General features: G+C 41.4%; 1 protein-coding gene across 3 annotated transcripts; it reads right to left on the reverse strand.

The window, feature by feature from the left end:
• Positions 1-2,681: 2,681 nt before the first annotated feature.
• BZW1 (basic leucine zipper and W2 domains 1) lies at positions 2,682-19,220 on the reverse strand. 3 transcript variants are annotated; one of them, XM_020811744.3, is made up of 12 exons: positions 19,102-19,220; positions 16,704-16,777; positions 11,503-11,679; positions 10,522-10,616; positions 10,344-10,409; positions 9,769-9,904; positions 7,981-8,090; positions 7,717-7,887; positions 6,241-6,387; positions 5,020-5,158; positions 3,218-3,340; positions 2,682-3,126 (listed from the first exon to the last, which is right to left on the reverse strand). In XM_020811744.3, exons 2-12 carry the CDS (start codon positions 16,765-16,767, stop codon positions 3,095-3,097), a joined length of 1,260 nt encoding a protein of 419 aa, XP_020667403.1. In that variant the 5' UTR covers positions 16,768-16,777; positions 19,102-19,220; the 3' UTR covers positions 2,682-3,094. The 3 variants fall into 3 exon arrangements, with proteins under 3 accessions (XP_020667403.1, XP_020667404.1, XP_020667406.1); XM_020811745.3 differs by having other exon boundaries at positions 19,098-19,220; XM_020811747.3 differs by lacking the exon at positions 19,102-19,220 and adding an exon at positions 18,682-18,776.
• Positions 19,221-19,500: the final 280 nt, after the last annotated feature.

A 19,500-nucleotide genomic window follows, 5' to 3' on the forward strand; every position in this document is an offset into this window, starting at 1 on the left:
CCTGGGCAAATGCCCACTTTGCCCTCCCAATAAAGCGGCCCTGATTAGGACAACTGCTTAGTCTCTACTGATCCCAAGGAGGCATTCACTCCTTTTTTGTGTTCAACCAAGTTTACCGGTAGTTCAAAGTGAATCCTTTATCTTTGCTTCAACACTCAGGCTGTTTGCTAGCCCTGATGACACACTTCTGTCTGCAGGCAGTATTACCATCACTGCTATACGGACATTTTAAGAGCACCTTCCTGAAGGAAAGAACCTTGATTGATAAGAGCTTGGAGCAGCTGTGCAACATTACAGGACAGCAGCACATTCTGCTGTACGGACAATACCGAGTTTATCTATCAAAATAGGACCACAAAGTCAAGCTCACTTTGTGGGGAGGAGCTTTTGTTTCCAGGAGGCAAACAGAATACCAGCTCATAACTTCCCAATGTGGAAGCTGAATCTTCTACTTTGGTGGTAACATTTCCATCTGCGCCTATGAGGGCCATCTTATCCTTGTTTAATTATTTTTGGCTGTTTTAAGCTTTTAAAGTCATGTTTTTGATATAAACCTTAAGGAAAGGTGAGGTAAAAATACTTTAAATAATTAAATCTTTGCATCTCCTTTCATTCCAAGTGTTCTTGTTAGCAATTCTGCCACTACAATTTCCAAATAGTCAGCCTTATTGACATTGCCCACGCCTGCCTGCCGTCTCCACAAGGCTTGTCACAAGCCCTGCATGTTGATCCTTCCTCTGTTCCCAATGTTCAGTCTTCCAACTCTCGCAGAACACGTCCTGCTGCTTGCAGCCATTGTTAATTTTATGGCACAACCTGGATGTACACAGATCTCTCATGGTATAGCGGGCAGGACAAAGTTCTTTAGCTGATTTGACGCTTTTGATGTTGTGTTCTGCTGAGCCCCATTCAATTTAGATGAATGGCTGCTTTTGTGGCATTTGCCTTTAATGTGCTTGTTCTAGAAATCAGCAGGACAGCTACACAGTGCTCCTGCTCCATGTTCTTAAAACATTACAGGGTAGACCTTTGGTAGACAGGTACATCAAAGTTATGAGTTGCCCAATTTTTCTGCCTTGCTGGACAAGCTCATTTACCTTTGTTTGGCTTCCTCCTCTACCCGAAGGGAGAAATGGTTGTCAGTAGCAGTGGCACAGTGCCTCAGCTGTCCAATGTTCAAGAAATGCTGCTATGAAGACACTGCTCTTAGTTGGGAAAAGTGGCACCAACTGGTAAAGAAACAGTTTACCTTGCCCTCTTTTCATATTGCAAGCACATCAGTGATAGGACTGCCTGATCAGGAACAGAACCATACAGTTTTCATTTCTATACAACACACCAAGAGGATTCCAGTTTATATAGTCAGAAATAAGTATGTTGGACCATTTAATTTTAACTTGTTCATAGAGGCACCCTATGATCTGTGTTCTTAATGACTCACTTAGGAGTCCATGACAGGGTATTCTGACCCTATCCCAGTAAATACTTCCACTAGAACAGGGTGCTTCAGACAATACACATGTTGTGATCCAATATCTTTTTTTGACACTTACAATGGCGATTCAAAAACCTACCATTTCCAATGGTCTTTCTCCCACATTGAAAAAAAGCAGGAAGTAAAACTAAGCCCAATGTCCACTGACCACCACTTAGACTCAGTTCAGACATTCATCCTTCTGTATCAGATAGGTAGTGGGTAAAAAAGGCTTAGGATCGAGCTGACATGCCTGATGTACAGGGCAATATACCCCATGTATTTACCCAGACTGACAGTAGTAGCTCCAGATCAGATGCATAACAGCTGACAAGAACAATTTCCCTCCCCTTCCATCTCTACACCAGTCTTTCCAGTCTCTTGAAAAATGCTATACAAAGGGTTAAAGAGACAGCTAACCAGGGTAGGCAAAAGTGAAAACCACTCAAAGCAAGGGACAACCCAGATGGACAGGTCACCTGTAAACAGAGGAACACCCACCAAAGTCTTCCTATTCAATAGGTGGCCCCCATGTAGCATTTCTGTGTGGCAGAAGTGACTGCCGCAGAGAAGAGGGAGAAATCCACTTCCAGCACCAAGAGTATGTTTACTCAAGTTCTTCCATCAATTTTTTTTTGGAGGGGGAAACTTCCTAGAACTGTAGCAGGACCATATGGCATCCTGAACCTGCTGAACTGTTTACACTGGTATCCTGGAGCTTATTTTAAAGAAGCCTGAGACACAAATGTGCTTAAAATGCAAGCGTTGGCAAGGTCACACCCAAAACCCGTGTAGCAGTATTACTAAATCTTATTTGTTAAGGTCATCATTTTAATTAGATATTTCAGGGGAGAAACAAACATATTTTAATTCACTTTGGAACTGCTCATTATTAACAGCAGTTATAGTAAACCCCCTTCATTTGAAATAGCTGATTATTTAGAGACTAATGTCTAAATTACTTCACTGTTTCCACAATAAGCAAGAGAAACTTGCTCCTCTACCGAGAAAGCAAAACAGCTCTTAACTCTGCAAACAGATTTTGTGAAGGAGAACATGGAGAGTTAAATACAATTTGAGGCCCTGCCTGTGCATGAATACCATAATCAGGGAACTGAAGAATGGCAGTGTGATGACTTGGAAATCAATCACTTTTGCCTGGACCTAGTTCTCTTCTGCACAAAATCACACACATATTGGCCCTCTCGACTTTGGATACTTTTACAGTTTAATTTGCAAACAGAATTGTATAACAAATTTCATTTTCCAAATCATGTCTACTTGTAAACCTTTATAGAAAACCCAGGGATAAAATGAATTTAAATTGTGGAAGGCCTTAAATTATGTTACAGTAGAAAATACAGGAGGTAGAATGTAACTGAAAGGACTAATGCAATGTTAGAATCAAATCTATAGCTCCTGTAAGCTCCTAATACATGGTTTTTAAAAACCTAATTCCAGTGTTCTCTAATGACCATAGAAAACACAAAACATAAATTTGCCATGAGAGCCCTTATATCATGCTTGATATAGGGAGGTAGCATGTAAGAATCAGAAGGACACAAGACACGACATTTTATCTACAGCTCCTGTTTGCTTTACTGTTGACAGTTTGACAACTTAGTCACCTTCTTCAGTTTCAGACTCAGATTCTGAAAAAAGAGAAAAAGTATATCATAAGTATGTTATGTAAAACACTAGTTATCTAAAAACTATACTTAATTCACAAGAGTTTTTGGTTACCTTCCTCAGCATTCTTGAGCCATTCTACAAACTTTTTCATCTGTTCCAGAAAGACACTCTTTCCTTTGGCAAGATGTGCATCTTTATACCATTTCAGGATGGGTTCCTCACTTAGCACCTCAGCTGTTGAAAACAAAGTACCATTAGGGCATGCAGACAACGTAACACTTCACACAAAACAGCCAGGCAAATGGATGCTACTCTGTAGGTTTTCCTAGAATAGCAGTGTCCAGAGCAGTGGTGGCAAACCTTTTTGGGCTCACATGCCCAAACTGAAAAACAAACAAACAACCCAGCTGCAGCGGTGGCACCGGAAGGGGGAATCCCAGGCATGGAGGTGCCCCCACTCTGGATCCGCCTTTCGAAGTGCCAGCAGCATAGCAGACGCCTTCTCAGATTTGGCTGCACAGGGGTGTGGTGTGGGAAAGTAGTGATCCGGTGACTTATGACTTGCGTGCCCACAGAAAAGACTCTTGTGTGCCAGCTGTGGCACGTGTGCCATAGGTCTGCCATCGCTGGTCCAGAGGAACAAGATATGACTAGTACAGGCAAGATATTTTAGATGCTATGCAACATCACTTGTGCAGAACCAAAGTCTTGTTAAGGACATCAAAGGTATTTTCATCAAGAGAATATCCATATTATAAGAACTGTAATTTAGCTATCATGAAGAATTAAATGCTGGGAGACACTACTGCATCTTTTGCTAGACAGATAATACACAGCTGAAGCAATGAAATCTAAAGCAGATGAAGTATAAGAAGGCTACAGTCATCTGTCAAGATCCACTTGATAAATATGCTCATTATCTGAACACCCTTGGTTGGATCCAGATGCAGGTGTCTGATAAATGGGCTGCCCCGAAAATGTGAACAAACGGATCAGAGACTCTGCTGAAAAGCGTGAGTAGAGGGGTGTGGGAATGATCCCCAATATTCAGACAGAAACACATTGCATGAGCAGAGTGTTAACCTTCAAGCAAAACAGATCTTGGCTCCAACTCTCACCAGCTATCTTCTGAAGAAGGATTTTTAAGTTTAAAGCACGATAGCCAAATGGAGAGGTGCTTCTTGCCATACAGGTATCACACTATTATTACACTGCAGCTTTCTGAAAGATGAACTTTCTGCTTGTCATTCAGAACACTGCACAGTAATAAAGGGCAGAAGAAGTAGTTTTCCTAGGTTCATCTCCCCTTCTGCCCCTCCCTCACTTCCTAGTGTAGGAGGATCCTAAGTAGCAGCTTTCAGGTGAAAGGAAGTCTACCAAAAGTCACTACATCCCTTTCTCCAGCAACTCATGAGCATGCACAGGAATTCTGGATATAAAAATTCCTCTTTTTGCAGAGAAAAGCACTGTGACCAGGTTGTCAAAGTGAAGAAATTTCTTCATACGCTGATGTGTGCAAAGCATCAAAATGGTCTCAGAGAATACCATCTACATAGAACATGGACAATAGTCCAAGTTGAATTCCAGGCATGTAACAAAACAGATGTTACACAAGACCAAAGCAAGCACATTAAACTGACCACAGTTGGATGTGAGAGACTGGTTAAAGAGTACAACAGCTCTTTGGAATGACCAACCCCCACATGATCACCTTCAGCATAATCAGAAATAACCTGGCTTTTGTACAGGCTTATGACATTCTGGAGCTCTTCCAATCATCTCGATGCTGGAACAATGGGGTGCAGCTGCAATTTTCTGCTAGCAGATAAAGCTTCAGAAGCAACAGGTTACATTTTAACTTCTATGCTCTCAAACCCTGAGTCAGATACACTTAAAACAGAGGTTCAAATTACCTTTGTAGAAGAGCACCACTATTTTCTGGAAGGCTTTCATGAAGTGGATGTTGTCATAACAGTACTCCTGAATCTTGAGCAACAGAGTCAGTTCGGACTGACCTTGGGTTGTAAAGGCAGCAAGAAGAGGGCTGTATTGCTGTGGAGATTGCAAGAACAGTCACATGCATAAATATCTGATTACAAGAGCCAGATAGATGAAAATCACAAGGTAAGTACTGAAACAGCTGCCTAAGAAAATAATAGGAAAACCACTTTGAAATGGAGCAGAAAATTAAAAAATGTTTCAGTAATGAGGATGTTAGTACACTGTCATAGTAACACTGTTTTGGCATTCCCATCTGCTCAGTGCAAATGGATTGTTAGTGCTGCGTAATTTCAGTTGCCTCCATTTCATGCTCCACTGTGTACAAAGGTTCCATTCTGGGCACAGAGATCAATGGGATGGGAGGCAATTTAATCAGCATGCTGTACGTGCTGCAATTCCCTTGTGAAGGGAAAACCTAAAGCGCTGCACTTGGACTGCGTTAACAAATATGGTTAACAACTCTGTCCCATACATCTGACACCAGAAGGCCTGGCTCCTACTAACAAGACCTCTTGGTTCAGGTAGAAGACTACCCTTTCGGTGATATGTAAATGAGCCTCTAAAGCCCCATGGATCTCCATCTTCTGTGTTGCACACAGTCATCCTCAGGTGCTTCTCTAGAAAAAAGGTTAAATTACAGTTTATCTTCATGTGCACAAACATACAAACAGCTTGTTCCACATAACGTGTTTTGGTAGAAAAATTATTTTCTTCCTTATTTTAATGAGCATTTTGCTAGCTTTTGTTAATAAATAACATCATCATCCGTCAATCCTCATTGCTGTTAGCTAACCTAGTTTGTTGATGGGAAAAAGTAACTCTGTAATTATTGCCAACTAGCCACCACCCAAAAGCTTAGCTGTGTTAGTAACATCTTGCCTACTGGTTTGCAGAATACAAAATTTTATTATCCAAGCTGCACTTCAAAGAATTCTGTGAATTAAGTATAAGATATTATTAAATCATGAGAAGATACAGAAACCATTAAAAAACCCACATCTTATTTTAATACAGCTGATCCCCTGCATATAAAGCTTAGCAATCTTATTATTCCACAATTCAAACCTTCACACAAATAATCACAGCTGAACAAGTTTATTTATGACTACCTGGACAAATTAATGAATTAATACCTTCAAGTGCTTGATGGCTTGTTCTGCTACTAGCTCCTCTTTTTTGTTCCATTCCACAGTGCTCATCACACTAGACCAGATGATGCCTATCACAGTCTGTTCTGATATGTTGTTTTTCTTCATCTCTTCCTTGACATATAAGATGATCTAGAAAACCAAGCAATTTTAGTGAGTTATGTGTAACATCTCCTCTCACATGTCACCTGTATGGACAAGATTTGCTAACATTTCAGATGTTCTACATACATACGCTACAAAAAACCCTGTTCCCTCTTAGGAGCAAATATTGCAAGATCTGGACACAACACCCGAGTATAATGTGCACCCACTGCAAGGATATTTCGAACTGCTATAGAATGCCCAGCCTAAAGCTAGAACAGCTACAGTTGCCTATGGCTTTTCAGGCCTGCCATAACATGCAGCCCAGAGACAAGAACTGCCACCCACTTTGAAATATCAAATCTGCATCTACTTCCCACAGAAAGGCAGTAAAATGGGAATACCACCACTTTAGACAGCTTTCTGCTTTGTACGTTTCAACTGGGCAGAGGCTACGGTTGGGCCTCCTGAGGCATCCATCAGTTCTCAGGATGGAGGCCTTTATTGGGTAATTATGCAACAGGCTCTGGCCAAGGAAACAAACTCAGCAAAGACAAAATTCCTTTTTGACCTGTGCTGATCTTCATGTCCTCCCTTTCTCACATCGTAACACCCTTGTAGGGTACAGGAGTGCTGCTGGGGGTGGAGGCAAAATAGCAGATTATAAAAGCATCAGATTCTCAAGGGCTGGGCTGTTGCTCCATATCAGGACAGAAGTGTCCCAGCTGGGCACACTGAAACGAAGCAGATGATGGGGTAAGACTGGGCTTCAAACTCCAAATGTCAGCCAGGGAAATCAACAGAGTGGTTTTGGAGCAAGTCACCCTCTCAGCCTACTTCAAGGAGGCTGCTGCAAGGATAGAATCACCCCAGGCAGATCTTCCAAGCTTCCTTGGAGGAATACTGGGATCCAAATATGATAAATACAACATGGTACTATGAAGAGCATTCATAGTAATATGAGAAAGTTAAGGCCTTAATTGTTTGTTTATATGAAAACTCAATTGTTCTTACATTGTGCTCCCAAATATCAAGTAATGCTTGCATAAATAATATGCCTACAATGATCTTCTTAAGACATTGCACAGAAGTATAAAATCTTCCCTGACTATTTCCAAACCCAATCTACTAAAATTCCCTATTTCACTTTATAGCAATATTAGAATGAAGTTAATTATCCAGAGAAACATGGCTGGTCTTAAGCATTTGGAAACAAGATGAACACATTACTGTATTAGAAATTCAAGCTATTTCTACTTTTTTCTCTATGAAGTGAGAGGCAACTGCAATTAAGCACAATCATTTAACACAGTTAAGATCTTAAGAGATCTCAAATGTTTTCAGAGGCTGCAGGAGATGGCAAGTATGGTTACTTACATCCTTAAAGGGATCCCCACGTGACATCTGCTCTTGAAGTTCTTTCTGCAGTTCTTTGCGGGCCCCTATACTTTGCTGATTCCGGACATATTCAGAAAGTTCCTTCAATCCTGCATCAGTGAAGTATTTAGTGAAGTGTTCAAGGCTTTGCTTATTGGCTGGAAACAGTTCCTGAAATATTTATAATTTGCAGAGTATAAATAAGGAACAATACATTCAATTATTCAATTTTCAGCATAAAAATAGGTTCTTTTATTTACTTACCATCAATCTGTTGTCCATGTTGACTTTACGAAGGCTAGCAGCCACTGCATTGATATCTTTTTCATTGATCCATGATTTGAACAGTTTTACTGCAAAGGCTGCTGAAACACCTGCATGAGCAATTATACAGATACTTTTAATCAAGTGAATGGGAAATACATACATTACACCTTATTTAATCATACACACTCACTCGACTTCCTAGTCCCTCTTTAAAAGACATAATAGAAGCTGTTTAAACTGCAAATACTGTATGTATGTCTTTTTTCAATTTCTAATAAGGAGTGGCGGAAGGCAAAGCAAAATAAACAACTGTTACATATAACGTGCAATGACAAAGCAAAAACCTGAACCTTATGTACATATCAGTAGACACAATCTACTATTGAATCTTCTATTTTTAATATCACTAAGAGCAAAATAAACAACAGGTGTTTTAAAAAAATACTGTAGCCATTATGTGGAAGTGTCTGAAAAAAACAACCCAGCAGTACCATCTTCACCAGCTGTATCTTTCTTAACGATCTCTTATGCTACAAAGCAAACTAATCTACAGCAATCTATAAAAAGCTTGTCAAAATCTGGAAAAACCAATACAATAATGGAATTCACCGTATATGTATATTCCCCGTGTGTATTATGTGGTATGTAATTTTCTAAATGGTTATTTTATTAGGTGTTATTTAAAAAATACAGATAATAACAATAATTTGAACTGGTCATACTTCATTTTGTTCTTCTACCTGCTTTCTAAGTCTTCTTTCCCTCTGCTAATAGATCTCGATCACAAAAGCCCCTTCATACACTACTACTTACTGAAGATTGGGTTCATGGGAGAGGGTTCAAGCTGGCAGTCAAAATTACATAAACTATCAGGAGGTATGAATACTGCACTGGAGAAGAAATTAGGATGTTTCTGCTTTGCTATAACTACAAGTTTACCTTCTGACACAGACTTTAGAAACCTGGGATGGTGACTGTAAAAAAAAGTTCTGGATATGCGAGTGATATGCACTCCTTATCTTGGAAATGGTCTGGCCTACTCTATCATCAGTAAAGAAAAACTCACTACAGGTACACTGTCTACTGATCTATTCCCCTGAATCCAAACACCATTTAATGTCATTGTTAACAGCATGCCCTCTTTCTTTTCCCTTCATTCTTCCCAAGTTCTTGTTTAGGAAAAGAAACTCTAATCTTAGAAGCAATTTTAAGATTAATTTGAATTCACATTCAGCAGACATCCTGATATTCTATGACAGCAAAATGCACAGACAGCTAAACAATGCTACCAAGAGCACATACAGTGGTGCCTTGCAAGACGATGTTAATTCGTCTTGTGAAAACATCATCTTGCGAAATGCGGTTCCCCATTGGAATGCATTGAAATCTATTTAATGCGTTCCAATGGGGAAAAAATGGTCGTCTTCCGAAAATCGCCCATAGGAAAACCGTTTTGCGAAGCGCAGACCCAGCTGCCAAAATCACTGTCTTGCAAAAAAACGCCCCTAAAAAAACCATTTTGCGAAGCACAGACTCAGCTGTCAAAATCATTGTCTTGCGAAAAACCGTCCCGTGGGGAAAAAAACACATCTTGTGAAGCATGGACCGAAACATCACCTACCGAAAATCACCCATAGGGAAAACTGTTTTGCAAAGCACTATAGCAATCGCAAAAAACTATCGTCTTGCGAATTAACAGTTTTGCAAGGTAATCGTCTAGCGAGGCACCACGGTACTTACAAGACCTCCCCATTTCCACATACTAAATTAAACCACTGCCATTACCTTCTTTAACTAGATTCTCATTATACAGGCTGTTGAGAATTGATGCATTAAGTGTCCCATTGGCCAGAAGAATACCCGTCAGCATGGCCAGTTTGTTCCGTTCAGACTCTGAAAAACCTTTCAAGAATAGCAGCAACTGCAAGAACAAGAAGAGCAACAAAACCTCAGAACAAGGCTCTCAAAGGAACAAGGCACAAAAACTTACAAACACTGCCAAAAACATTAAAATGTATTCTTAAAAGTAACAACACTGCTTTTACAGAAAGATTGCTGTAAGATGATTTATAGTTGAATCAGACATATCTATTTAGAGAGCACACTGACTTCAATGGCACTTACTTCAAAGTAAGTAGGCACAGGAATGAAGGTTGCCTTACATCAAATTCATAAATCATGAGACACAAGGACTGCTGTGAGGAAACGCTATACTCCCAGCAAATGAAAAGGGAAGAACTAGATGGGAATCCTTTCTTCCAGGCCATAAGTGAGTAGCAAAGGGACATGTGGGCAATCTGATCAACATTGCTGAGATTTACCAGATTATGACATAAACATTCAGTTATAATCTTAAATACCTTTTTAACTTCATCCTCAAAGCCTTTTTCCAGGTATTTGTAACGCCTGATCAGCTTGTTAAAGACCTGCAAAACAAATCAGGTTTGAAATAAAGGTCTAAAACTACAGCTTCTAATTTTTATAGACTATTATATTTCACAGAGGTAGAATTCAGGAAGGCAACTGAACAAAACTAACCTGAGCAAATGCTTGCATCGTTTCTAGGTCTTCCTGTGCAGCAAACACACAGACATCTGTGTGCATCATGTCATCTGCCAATGTACCACCTGGGGCTATTAAAAAATTGACAGTTAGAACAATCATCCTTTTGACCTGCAAGATCATTTTCACTCTTTAGAAGCACTTTTAAGCTTCATTAGAATCCATGCGGCACGTGAAAGCTAAACACAGAGTTCTAACACAAAAGATCATGGGCAAAGTCTTTCCATTGGCTGAAAGTTAACTTCCCTATCTTTTTCAGACAGGTTAGAATTCTATGAGAGCACTTAATACCAACCAGATGTTTGCTCAGGCCAAATCTGACCTGAACCATGAAGGGCTGACAGGTACCTTATGGTAGTCAAGCTACAGCACCTACTATGGAATGGACGGGCAACTCTCCACGTTTTGAGGGTATCCCACCACTCCAAATTTTTAGATTTAAAAAAATGTTTTACATATGAATGTACTTAGCCAAAAGAAGGTGCAAAGGGCCTTTTTCAATTAATAAAATATTTCTGTAAGAAAAGAATTGGGATTTATGGTAGGGGCTCTTTTAATTTAAGGAATGCCCATATATAGCCCTAAAGTCTCTGGAGGTCACCCACACCTGACTTATTATGTCATTTCTGTATTATCACTTCATAGCTGCCTACAAATATTGCGCACATTTTTTTAAAGAAACAAAGAACCATGAAAATCAGATCAAGCTCTGGTGAAGAACTGGAAAAACAGCAATGAATCACCCACAAGCACAGTTAGAATTTGGGTCTTTCAACTCCTAATTTGCAGCAACTCTCCAGAGTTTCAGGCAGGAGCCTTATCAGGTGATGTCAAGTGATTAAACCTGAGACATTCTGTATAGAAAGCCAGTCTATGTGGCTTGTTTCCCAGTGAGCTGCACTCCACATAAACATGCAAGTGCCTTGGTAAACGGGACAGATAAGGAATGACACTTACCCAGCATTCCACCAGCCACCAGAATATCAAAGAGTGTCTCTGCATAGCGGCGATAATCAAGTTTTGCTCCAGAAGCATCAAGGAATTTTGCTACAGCTTCCAGATCACTGCCAGTTTCATTTAAACCTTGAATAATACAGTCCTGAAACTGAGTGGGGTCAAACCTCTCTTTTTCATCTGCAAGAAATAAACACAACTATGTTTTCAAACAGAAAACCAACAACACAGGCACTCAAAATATTGAGGAACTGATTACATGAAAAATAAAGTAAGAAGAGAATACAGTTTGGAAACATCATTTGGAGTCCTAGTTAATCAGGAAATACCTGGCTGGATAGCTCAGGGTGTTAGGTCTCTGGCTGTGGAGCCAGAGACTGGGGAGTGATTCCCCACGGTGCATCCCAGAAGAGCCAGTGTGTTGGCCTTGGGCAAAATGCACAGTTACAGGATGCTCCAAGAAGAAAGGAATGGTAAACCATTTCTAAGTACTTTCTACCCATGAAAAGGGTCACCATAAGCCAGAACTGACTTGATGGCACATAACTATTATGTATTATTAATTAGGAAACAATACGCTAGGAGATACTCATTCACTAAACAGTAACAAAGGCAATAGAGACTTTTTGGACTGGGAAGACTCCCTTTAAAAAGTTCAAGATTTATTCACACCTCTTAAACCACCTGACACTATCCATCAAAGGCATTCATAGTGATGCCTCACAGTAGTCCTCTTTATCTTTAATCAATAAAGCAGTAGCCAAATAGGTACATGGCACTTCAAAGCCCCATGTCAGTGGCAGTGCCTGGAGGAGCGAGGCAGGGAAGCCAGGACCCTGACTCCAAGGGGCATCCGTTGGAGAAGGCAGAGCTTTGAAGTACCAAACGCCTGTTGGGCAGCTAAACAAATGTAGTTAATGCCCACCTCTACTACAAGAAACTTTTATCTCTTTGTAGCCTTGACTTCTCAAATGGGATGCCATTCTCTCATAAAAGGTCTTATTGGTTTATCATTCAGTTTCAGATAAGCCATCTATCTCAATCAGAATACAAGAAACCATGACTGTCAAACACTACTGTGAGGGAAATGGTACGAAGTATGATCATTCCTGGCTAATGTGTTACCAGTTCTACGATTGTTGAGACCGCAGCAATCTCCTACATTAAAAACATCTGAAAACAGATATTGGGACATTACCTGCATTTATAATTTTAATTTCTGAATTATTTAAATGACTAAGGCTACTCCAAAGAGGACAAGTTTTTAACTAATTGCTCATAGCAATTGCCAGGAAAGGAATAATGATTCTACTGTTCCAATTCGGAATACTGTACATGGGAGTAAATTCCACTGAACTGAGTTGAGACATGCCTACACCCAATATTCATTGATTTAAAATATTTTTACACTGACTTTATCCTTAAAAGAGACTCAAGGTGGCTTACATAATTGAGAGACAATGTTTAAAGCTAAAAACAATTAGTATATAAATATTAAGGAAATAACACATACTACTTTGAGAAATGGTAAAAATAAGCAATACTAACAACAGTGATGTACAACAATCCATCTAAAAATCTATTCAGCCAGCCAGCCACCAGCATGGATTAAAATCATAAGAACATAAGAGCCCTCTGCTGGATCAGGCCAAGGGCCCATCTAGTCCAGCTTCCTGTATCTCACAGGGGCCCCACCAGCTGCCTCTGGGAGAACGTGAGACAACTAGATACCTGTCTCCTGATACCACTCCACTGCATCTGCCATTTTAAAAATCTATTTCTTAAGAATCTATCTAAAGATAGTTTTCTATTTAAAATACATTATAGTTCAAAGATTATTCAGCATGAAATAGAGCTTATTTATGTAGGACGAAGCTGTATATTCATGTAATATTAACATTTTTGGTAAGCTAATTCAATTAATCCAAACTGATATTACATATACTTTTTCACAGTAAAAATCGTATAAAATAAACAAAGTTCAGGAAAAGCTCTTACTCCCATTGTTCAGCAAATCTACATACAAACAATTAGCATATTACAGTAGGCCTGCAGTATCCACCTGGAGGGGGGGACTGGTTCCAAGCGTCCCCAGGGATGCTGAAAAACGCAGATGTAGTGAACGCCATACCCTTGATCCGTCTAGTGCAGGGGTCCCCAACCTTTTTTACCCCACGGACTGGCTGGGGAAGGCGGGGCACCCCCCCACTCGTGTGCATGCGTGAACGAGCACTCTCTCATGCAAACAGCGGTGTGCGCTTGCACGGGTGCACGTGCAAATCAGCACTGCAGGGGTGAGTGCGTGCAGCCGGTGGGCAGGAGGTCTGTCTCCGCTGCCCAGTCCAGCTCAGGCTTCGGACTGGAACCGGGCCACGGACCGGGGGTTGTGGACCCCGGTGGCCAGTTCTGATAAATACACCCTGGAAATACATAGAAATATGTACTTTGGGAGGCTTAAATGTTTTCTGGCAGCAGGTAAGTGAATCAGCAGATTCTGATCCCATGGATAGGAGGGTTCCTACTTTACCTTAAATGCTAGGCTTGAAGATTGCTTAGTTACTTTTTTTTAAAGAGTATTTTGTTTAACCACTTTAACAAACATTGATATTTAAACAAATACAATATGTATACTATGTTATTGTTTTAGTTAAACAAAAGAATTTTAAGTGGTTTTCCAAATGAGTGATTAACTTATTAAACTAAAATCAGTTCTGATATAGATGTTCTACTAATCTGACAAGTTATTATTCTAAAAATGAAACCTTCATCTGGTTGTAAATATTAGATTATAACTACCAGCAAAAATGAGTCTTTACAATTAAAAACAATGATTTAAATCAAGTCTTACTGACTAGTAATTTAAATCATCGTTTAAATGGATTTAAATCAAATCCACCCTGCCATTGAGGGAAAGCCTGCCTGAAGAGAAGGTATTTACCTGCTTTCGGAAGGACAGCAAACATGGGGCCAGTCTGGCCTCCTGTGGGAGGGAATTTTGAAGTCTGGGAGCAGCAACAGAGAAGACCCTTTTCTGTCTCCCCATCACATGCACCTCAGAAGGTGGTGGGACGGCCCCTCCTGATGATCTTAACACCCAGGCAGGGTAATAGAGATGTGGTCTTTGAGATAGCTTGGATCCAGCCGTTTAGGGTTTTGTAGGTTAAAACCAGCACTTTGAATTGTGTCCAGAAATGGATCAGCAGCTGTAACTGGGGTGAGTGGGTTATGTGATTTCTGTAACCAGCCCCAGTCAGAAATCTGGCTGCTGCATTTTGGACGTACTGAAGTTTCTTGACACTTTCCACTGGCAGCTCTACACAGAGCATGTTAAACTAATCTAGTCAGGATGTAACTAAGGCGTGTGTCACAGTGGCCAGATCAGATCTCTCAAGAAATGATCACAGCTGGTACACTGCTGGTAGTTTTGCATTTGGAAGTCAGATAAAAGTTATCCCTCCCCCCCCCCGGGGGTAATGGAAATAATATTAGCTGTGGGTCTGATGGCAATTTTAATTGTATTTTAATTATTTTATCTTTTGCTGTATTGAATTTTAATTATTGTAAGCCGCCCAGAGACCTCTGGGTAGTTTGGGCGGCATATAAATTGAATAAATAAAATTAATAAAATAAATAAATTTATTAAGTGGTGACTGAGGCCACAGTACTGTGTCACTCTACATAACCCACAATTTTCAATACAGCATTGCTTTATATCTATTATGGTTCCATATGAAAGTGAAAATATGAAGAATAGAAAAGTTCTTAACAGGTGAGAAAGGGAGTAAGGGACAGCAGAACTTAAATACTGCCATGCTTTACCAAAACCTCAGGGACCATCTAGAGTGCAAACAATAAATGATACAACTGTACTACAGTTTAGTTTAGTTAAACAAAACAATTTTGAGAATTTCTCAATCAAAAAATATCTTAGCATTGGGAGAAGTGTAGCAAATAGCAAACCATACTCTTTAGTATTTTTATTTATTTATTTATTTATTTATTTAATTTATACCCCACCTATCTGGCCCACCGGACCACTCTAGGCGGCTTCCAAATATAGAATCAAATAATAAAACATAGACAAATACATAATAATCAAACAAGAACAGCAGTAAAGATAAAAAGGAAAAGTAAGAAAAAAATCAAGAGTTGGCTGGAGGGAAGGCCTGAATAAACAGCCATGTTTTTAATTGGGTTTTAAAGGTGCCCAGCGTGGGGGCCGCGCGAATCGCCGGCGGGAGATTGTTCCAGAGGCGAGGAGCCACCGCCGAGAAGGCCCGGTTTCATGTCTTCTCCTTCCGGGCCTCTCTCAGCGTCAGGCTCCTCAGCCTCACCTCCTGACTCGTGCAGGTGATCCGGGCAGACCTTGGTGGGAGGAGGCGTTCCGCCAAATATCGAGGTCCTAAACCATTTAGGGCCTTATAAGTAAGCATTAAAACTTTGAAGTTGACACGGAAACAGATGGGCAGCCAATGCAATGCGGCCAGCGTTGGAGAGATGTGTTGATATTTTCTCACTCCTGTAAGGAGCCTGGCCGCCGCATTCTGCACCACCTGAAGTTTCCGTGTCAACTTCAAAGGCAGCCCCACGTAGATATGCTGATATGGTTTCTTTCTCTAGAACCTAGATCAACTTGGATAAAAGTATAGATGTTTAGGGTTCAGACACACTTTAACTACTTCTGCTGGCAGCAAAACCCAACAAACCAAAACTCTTCTTGTGTGGTTTGTTTATTATGATGATAAAACCAAGGATTCTGGCACCTCTATCCCTGAACAAGTCAGGCCTTAGACATGCAAGAATTCTGGAAAATACATTTTTGGTCTAACTCTCAGAGTCTGCCACCGGGCACAGCACCTCTACCTTCAAATTCCCTAGTCAGCTGCTGAAGCACCATTGAATTTAGACCGATACGTGCTATTCACAGAATGTAACAGAAGTACTCAAGTCTCTTATAACTTTTGCATGATTTATTTGCTCCATGGTTGTTACATGTGCACATCTGTCTTAACAGAAGGTACAAATGTTTGAAGATTAATCCTAATATCCTCCAATAAATTGTCAATGTAGCATTCTGTATCTCCATACCTTATCACCTGATAACTGTGCATATGTAGGGTGCATACCACAAGTCAAATTCTTTCTGGTGCCTCCTTGTACCAGCTAAAAACAACTTTGTTAAGCATACAGATAATTAGGTTTACCTCTTTTCCTAGTTTTAAAACGCTGGCCTGATAGCGTTGGCTTTTGCTGCTTTTGATTATTCATAAAAGACACCCTGTGAAAAGAAAATTGAAAATGCATTAATTAAGCGGACAAATCCCCCCAAATCTAGGACGACTGCAGTTAGAACACCTATCAATTACTGGGAACACAACAAAGACAAGTCATATTGTTTTCCTGCAAGACAAAAATAATATACAGGAGTCTGCTGCTTTTAAAAATTAAAATGTGTTTTCCTATTTTGACAAAGCTAAGAGTTAAAAACTAGCACTCAATGACCGAAATCCTGCTGCTCAGTTATGCAAAAGGCAGTGACTTTTAGTGGTGAACTACCATTAAGAAATCTCTATAGCATTATCTATTACATACTGAGTTGCATGACCTGGTGTGCTAAAAACAATGTCTACAGAAACTTCTTGATTTATGACGATTCATGGCTAAAAGTTAAGCCTTTTGTGTAAACACACAACACAATTTTGGGCATTATGTGATTATACAATTATGGGGTGAGTAACTAGAAAACAAGCCAGTTGACTGCTAAGCTTGGGCATCACTAAATTTGTACAACATGTAAATAATTATGCTGGTGATAAGCTTAACCATTAGTAACGGCCATATCTAAAGTTCTGCTGAGCTGGACAGGGATTTTTTTTGAGAAATCACATCCATTTCAGCTGAGAAGGAAACCAACTGTTTATTTCTTATAAATTTCTGATTCCCTGGAAAAGCAATGGTACCGAACATGGATTGCCAGTTCTTTTCTGTTTAACATTCTGGATCTAAAAAATGTGAACATTTATTAACTTATCCTTGGGAACCAGCTTTTCTTCCTACTACTTCAAAAGACATATTGTGACAATGCTGATAGCCTATGTAACTCTGACTACCTTCCACTCAGAGATTTAGAATTTGAAGTATTCAAATCCTTACTGACAGAACCCTCCCTATATCAAAGATGTTACAATACTTTTCTTAATTTATCTTGTCTTGGCAAATTCCTTAAGTCTCCCTTTACTGGGAATTCTCTGAAGAAATTAATCTTAAAATCTTAAGACTTCCTTGTGCAACTACATTATGACATTGTGTCACTTCATGGCGTTCTTAGGAAATGAGGGCTAAGAGGAGTACCAGGTATCTCCCTATCCCAAACTTGAAATACTCTACTTCTGCATTCTGTGAAAGAGAGCATAAAATATGTGTTGGAGGGTACAGCTTAGTTTAATGCTTTTTGGGATTTCAGCTAAGAACCTGGGGAAAAGTAATTAAATTGCAACAACGAAATGCTGTTTCCCTACACCTTCACTGTCCTCTTTAAAGAATTAGGAAAATGCTCTGTGGTTCAGAATTACCGGTAGGTAAATGCAGAAGTAGGGTGATCCCTTTATTGAACCAATAAAAAGTCACAAAAATTGCAAATATTCTTGAAGAAGAGGGATATTAACCCATGAAAGCTTCCACTTTGCAAGATTTTTCGTCGTGGTTTAGCCCTCTTCAAACCCTCCCTTTCCCTCACTATGTTCTCGCATTTCTCTCATTTCCTGGATGTCCTCCATACAGGGCCTATCTCTGACGTCACAGTAAAAAAAAAGGCAAATATTTTGTCCCTGAACAAGACAAAGGAACTAGACGCCTGAAAGGAAGAAAAAAAAAAAATCCGGGCGACCATCAGGTTCCTCCTCCTCCCGCCAGCAGGCTCCACCCGCTTTCGCCTCGGGAGGCCAGGAAAGGCTGTTCCCGGGCCCTCCCTAAACGGAACCCCGACACAGCCCCCCCCCCGAGGGCCGGGGCCAGGGCGCCTTCCCTTCGCCCGCCAGGATCGGAGCAAGAGGGCGAAGAGAGTCTTCCCCACTTCAAATGGAGGAGGGCCGGCTCGGCCCACAGCAGGCAGCCTCCCCTCCCTCTCTCGGCGGGCGGGTTCCTCCATCCCCTCCTTCTCCCCCCTCAGCGAAGGCGACCCACCGAGCCCTCCCGGGCGGAGGCGGCCACTGCAGGAGCTGGAGGGAGGAAGAGGAGCGGGAGGAGTCTGCCGCTAACACCGCCTCGACTAGGCCCGAGTCCCGCGCCGTCCCTCCCGACGGCCCTCCCGCCAGCGTCGCCGCCGCCTCTCCCCGCCTTTTCAGCGGCGTCACGGCTCAACAGAGGCCACGGCTTTGTTACCCGCCGGGTCAGGCCAGGCCAGGCCAGGCCCCAGGGAGGGAGGGAGGGAGGGCGGGCGCTCGGGGGGGGGGAGAGCAGGCCCAGCGGCCCTCTGCCAGCGCGGCCGTTACAGCTCAGCGCCGTTGGGAGCCCCGCCGCCCTCACCCTGCCTGCCTGCCTTCCTGTGCCCTCCATTTTGTCTCTCCCTAACCTCCCTGCCCGCCTGTTTCGAGCCTCACCGACTTTTAAGGCAGGAAAGGAACGTCCAAGGAACACGAGCTTTACTAGCGACGCGAGGAGGACGGAAAGATGGTCTGAGGCGGCCGTACGCTCGAGTCTCCTCCCCCGCAAGGAGTGGAAACCACGCGAGAACTCGCGAGAGAGCCCCGAATCTGCCCTCACCCCCCCTCCGAGAGAAACCATTCTCACCCACTACGGGGGGGGGAGGGAACGGAAAAAAGAGCGAAGGGATTCGTGTGTTTAGATGACAGCCTGGACACAAGCCTGGCTGGAACGCAATGCTTTTTCTGGGACGTTAACAACGGGTGGTTGCAGCCCCTGGGCCCCATGTATGCAGAATTGATTTATTCTTTCCCCCCTCTTTCTTGGAATAAGCTCGTCCATTTCTCCCTGCCTCTTCCA

The sequence above is a fragment of the Pogona vitticeps genome, chromosome 1, assembly GCF_051106095.1.
Source record: "Pogona vitticeps strain Pit_001003342236 chromosome 1, PviZW2.1, whole genome shotgun sequence".
NCBI classification, from domain to species: domain Eukaryota; kingdom Metazoa; phylum Chordata; class Lepidosauria; order Squamata; family Agamidae; genus Pogona; species Pogona vitticeps.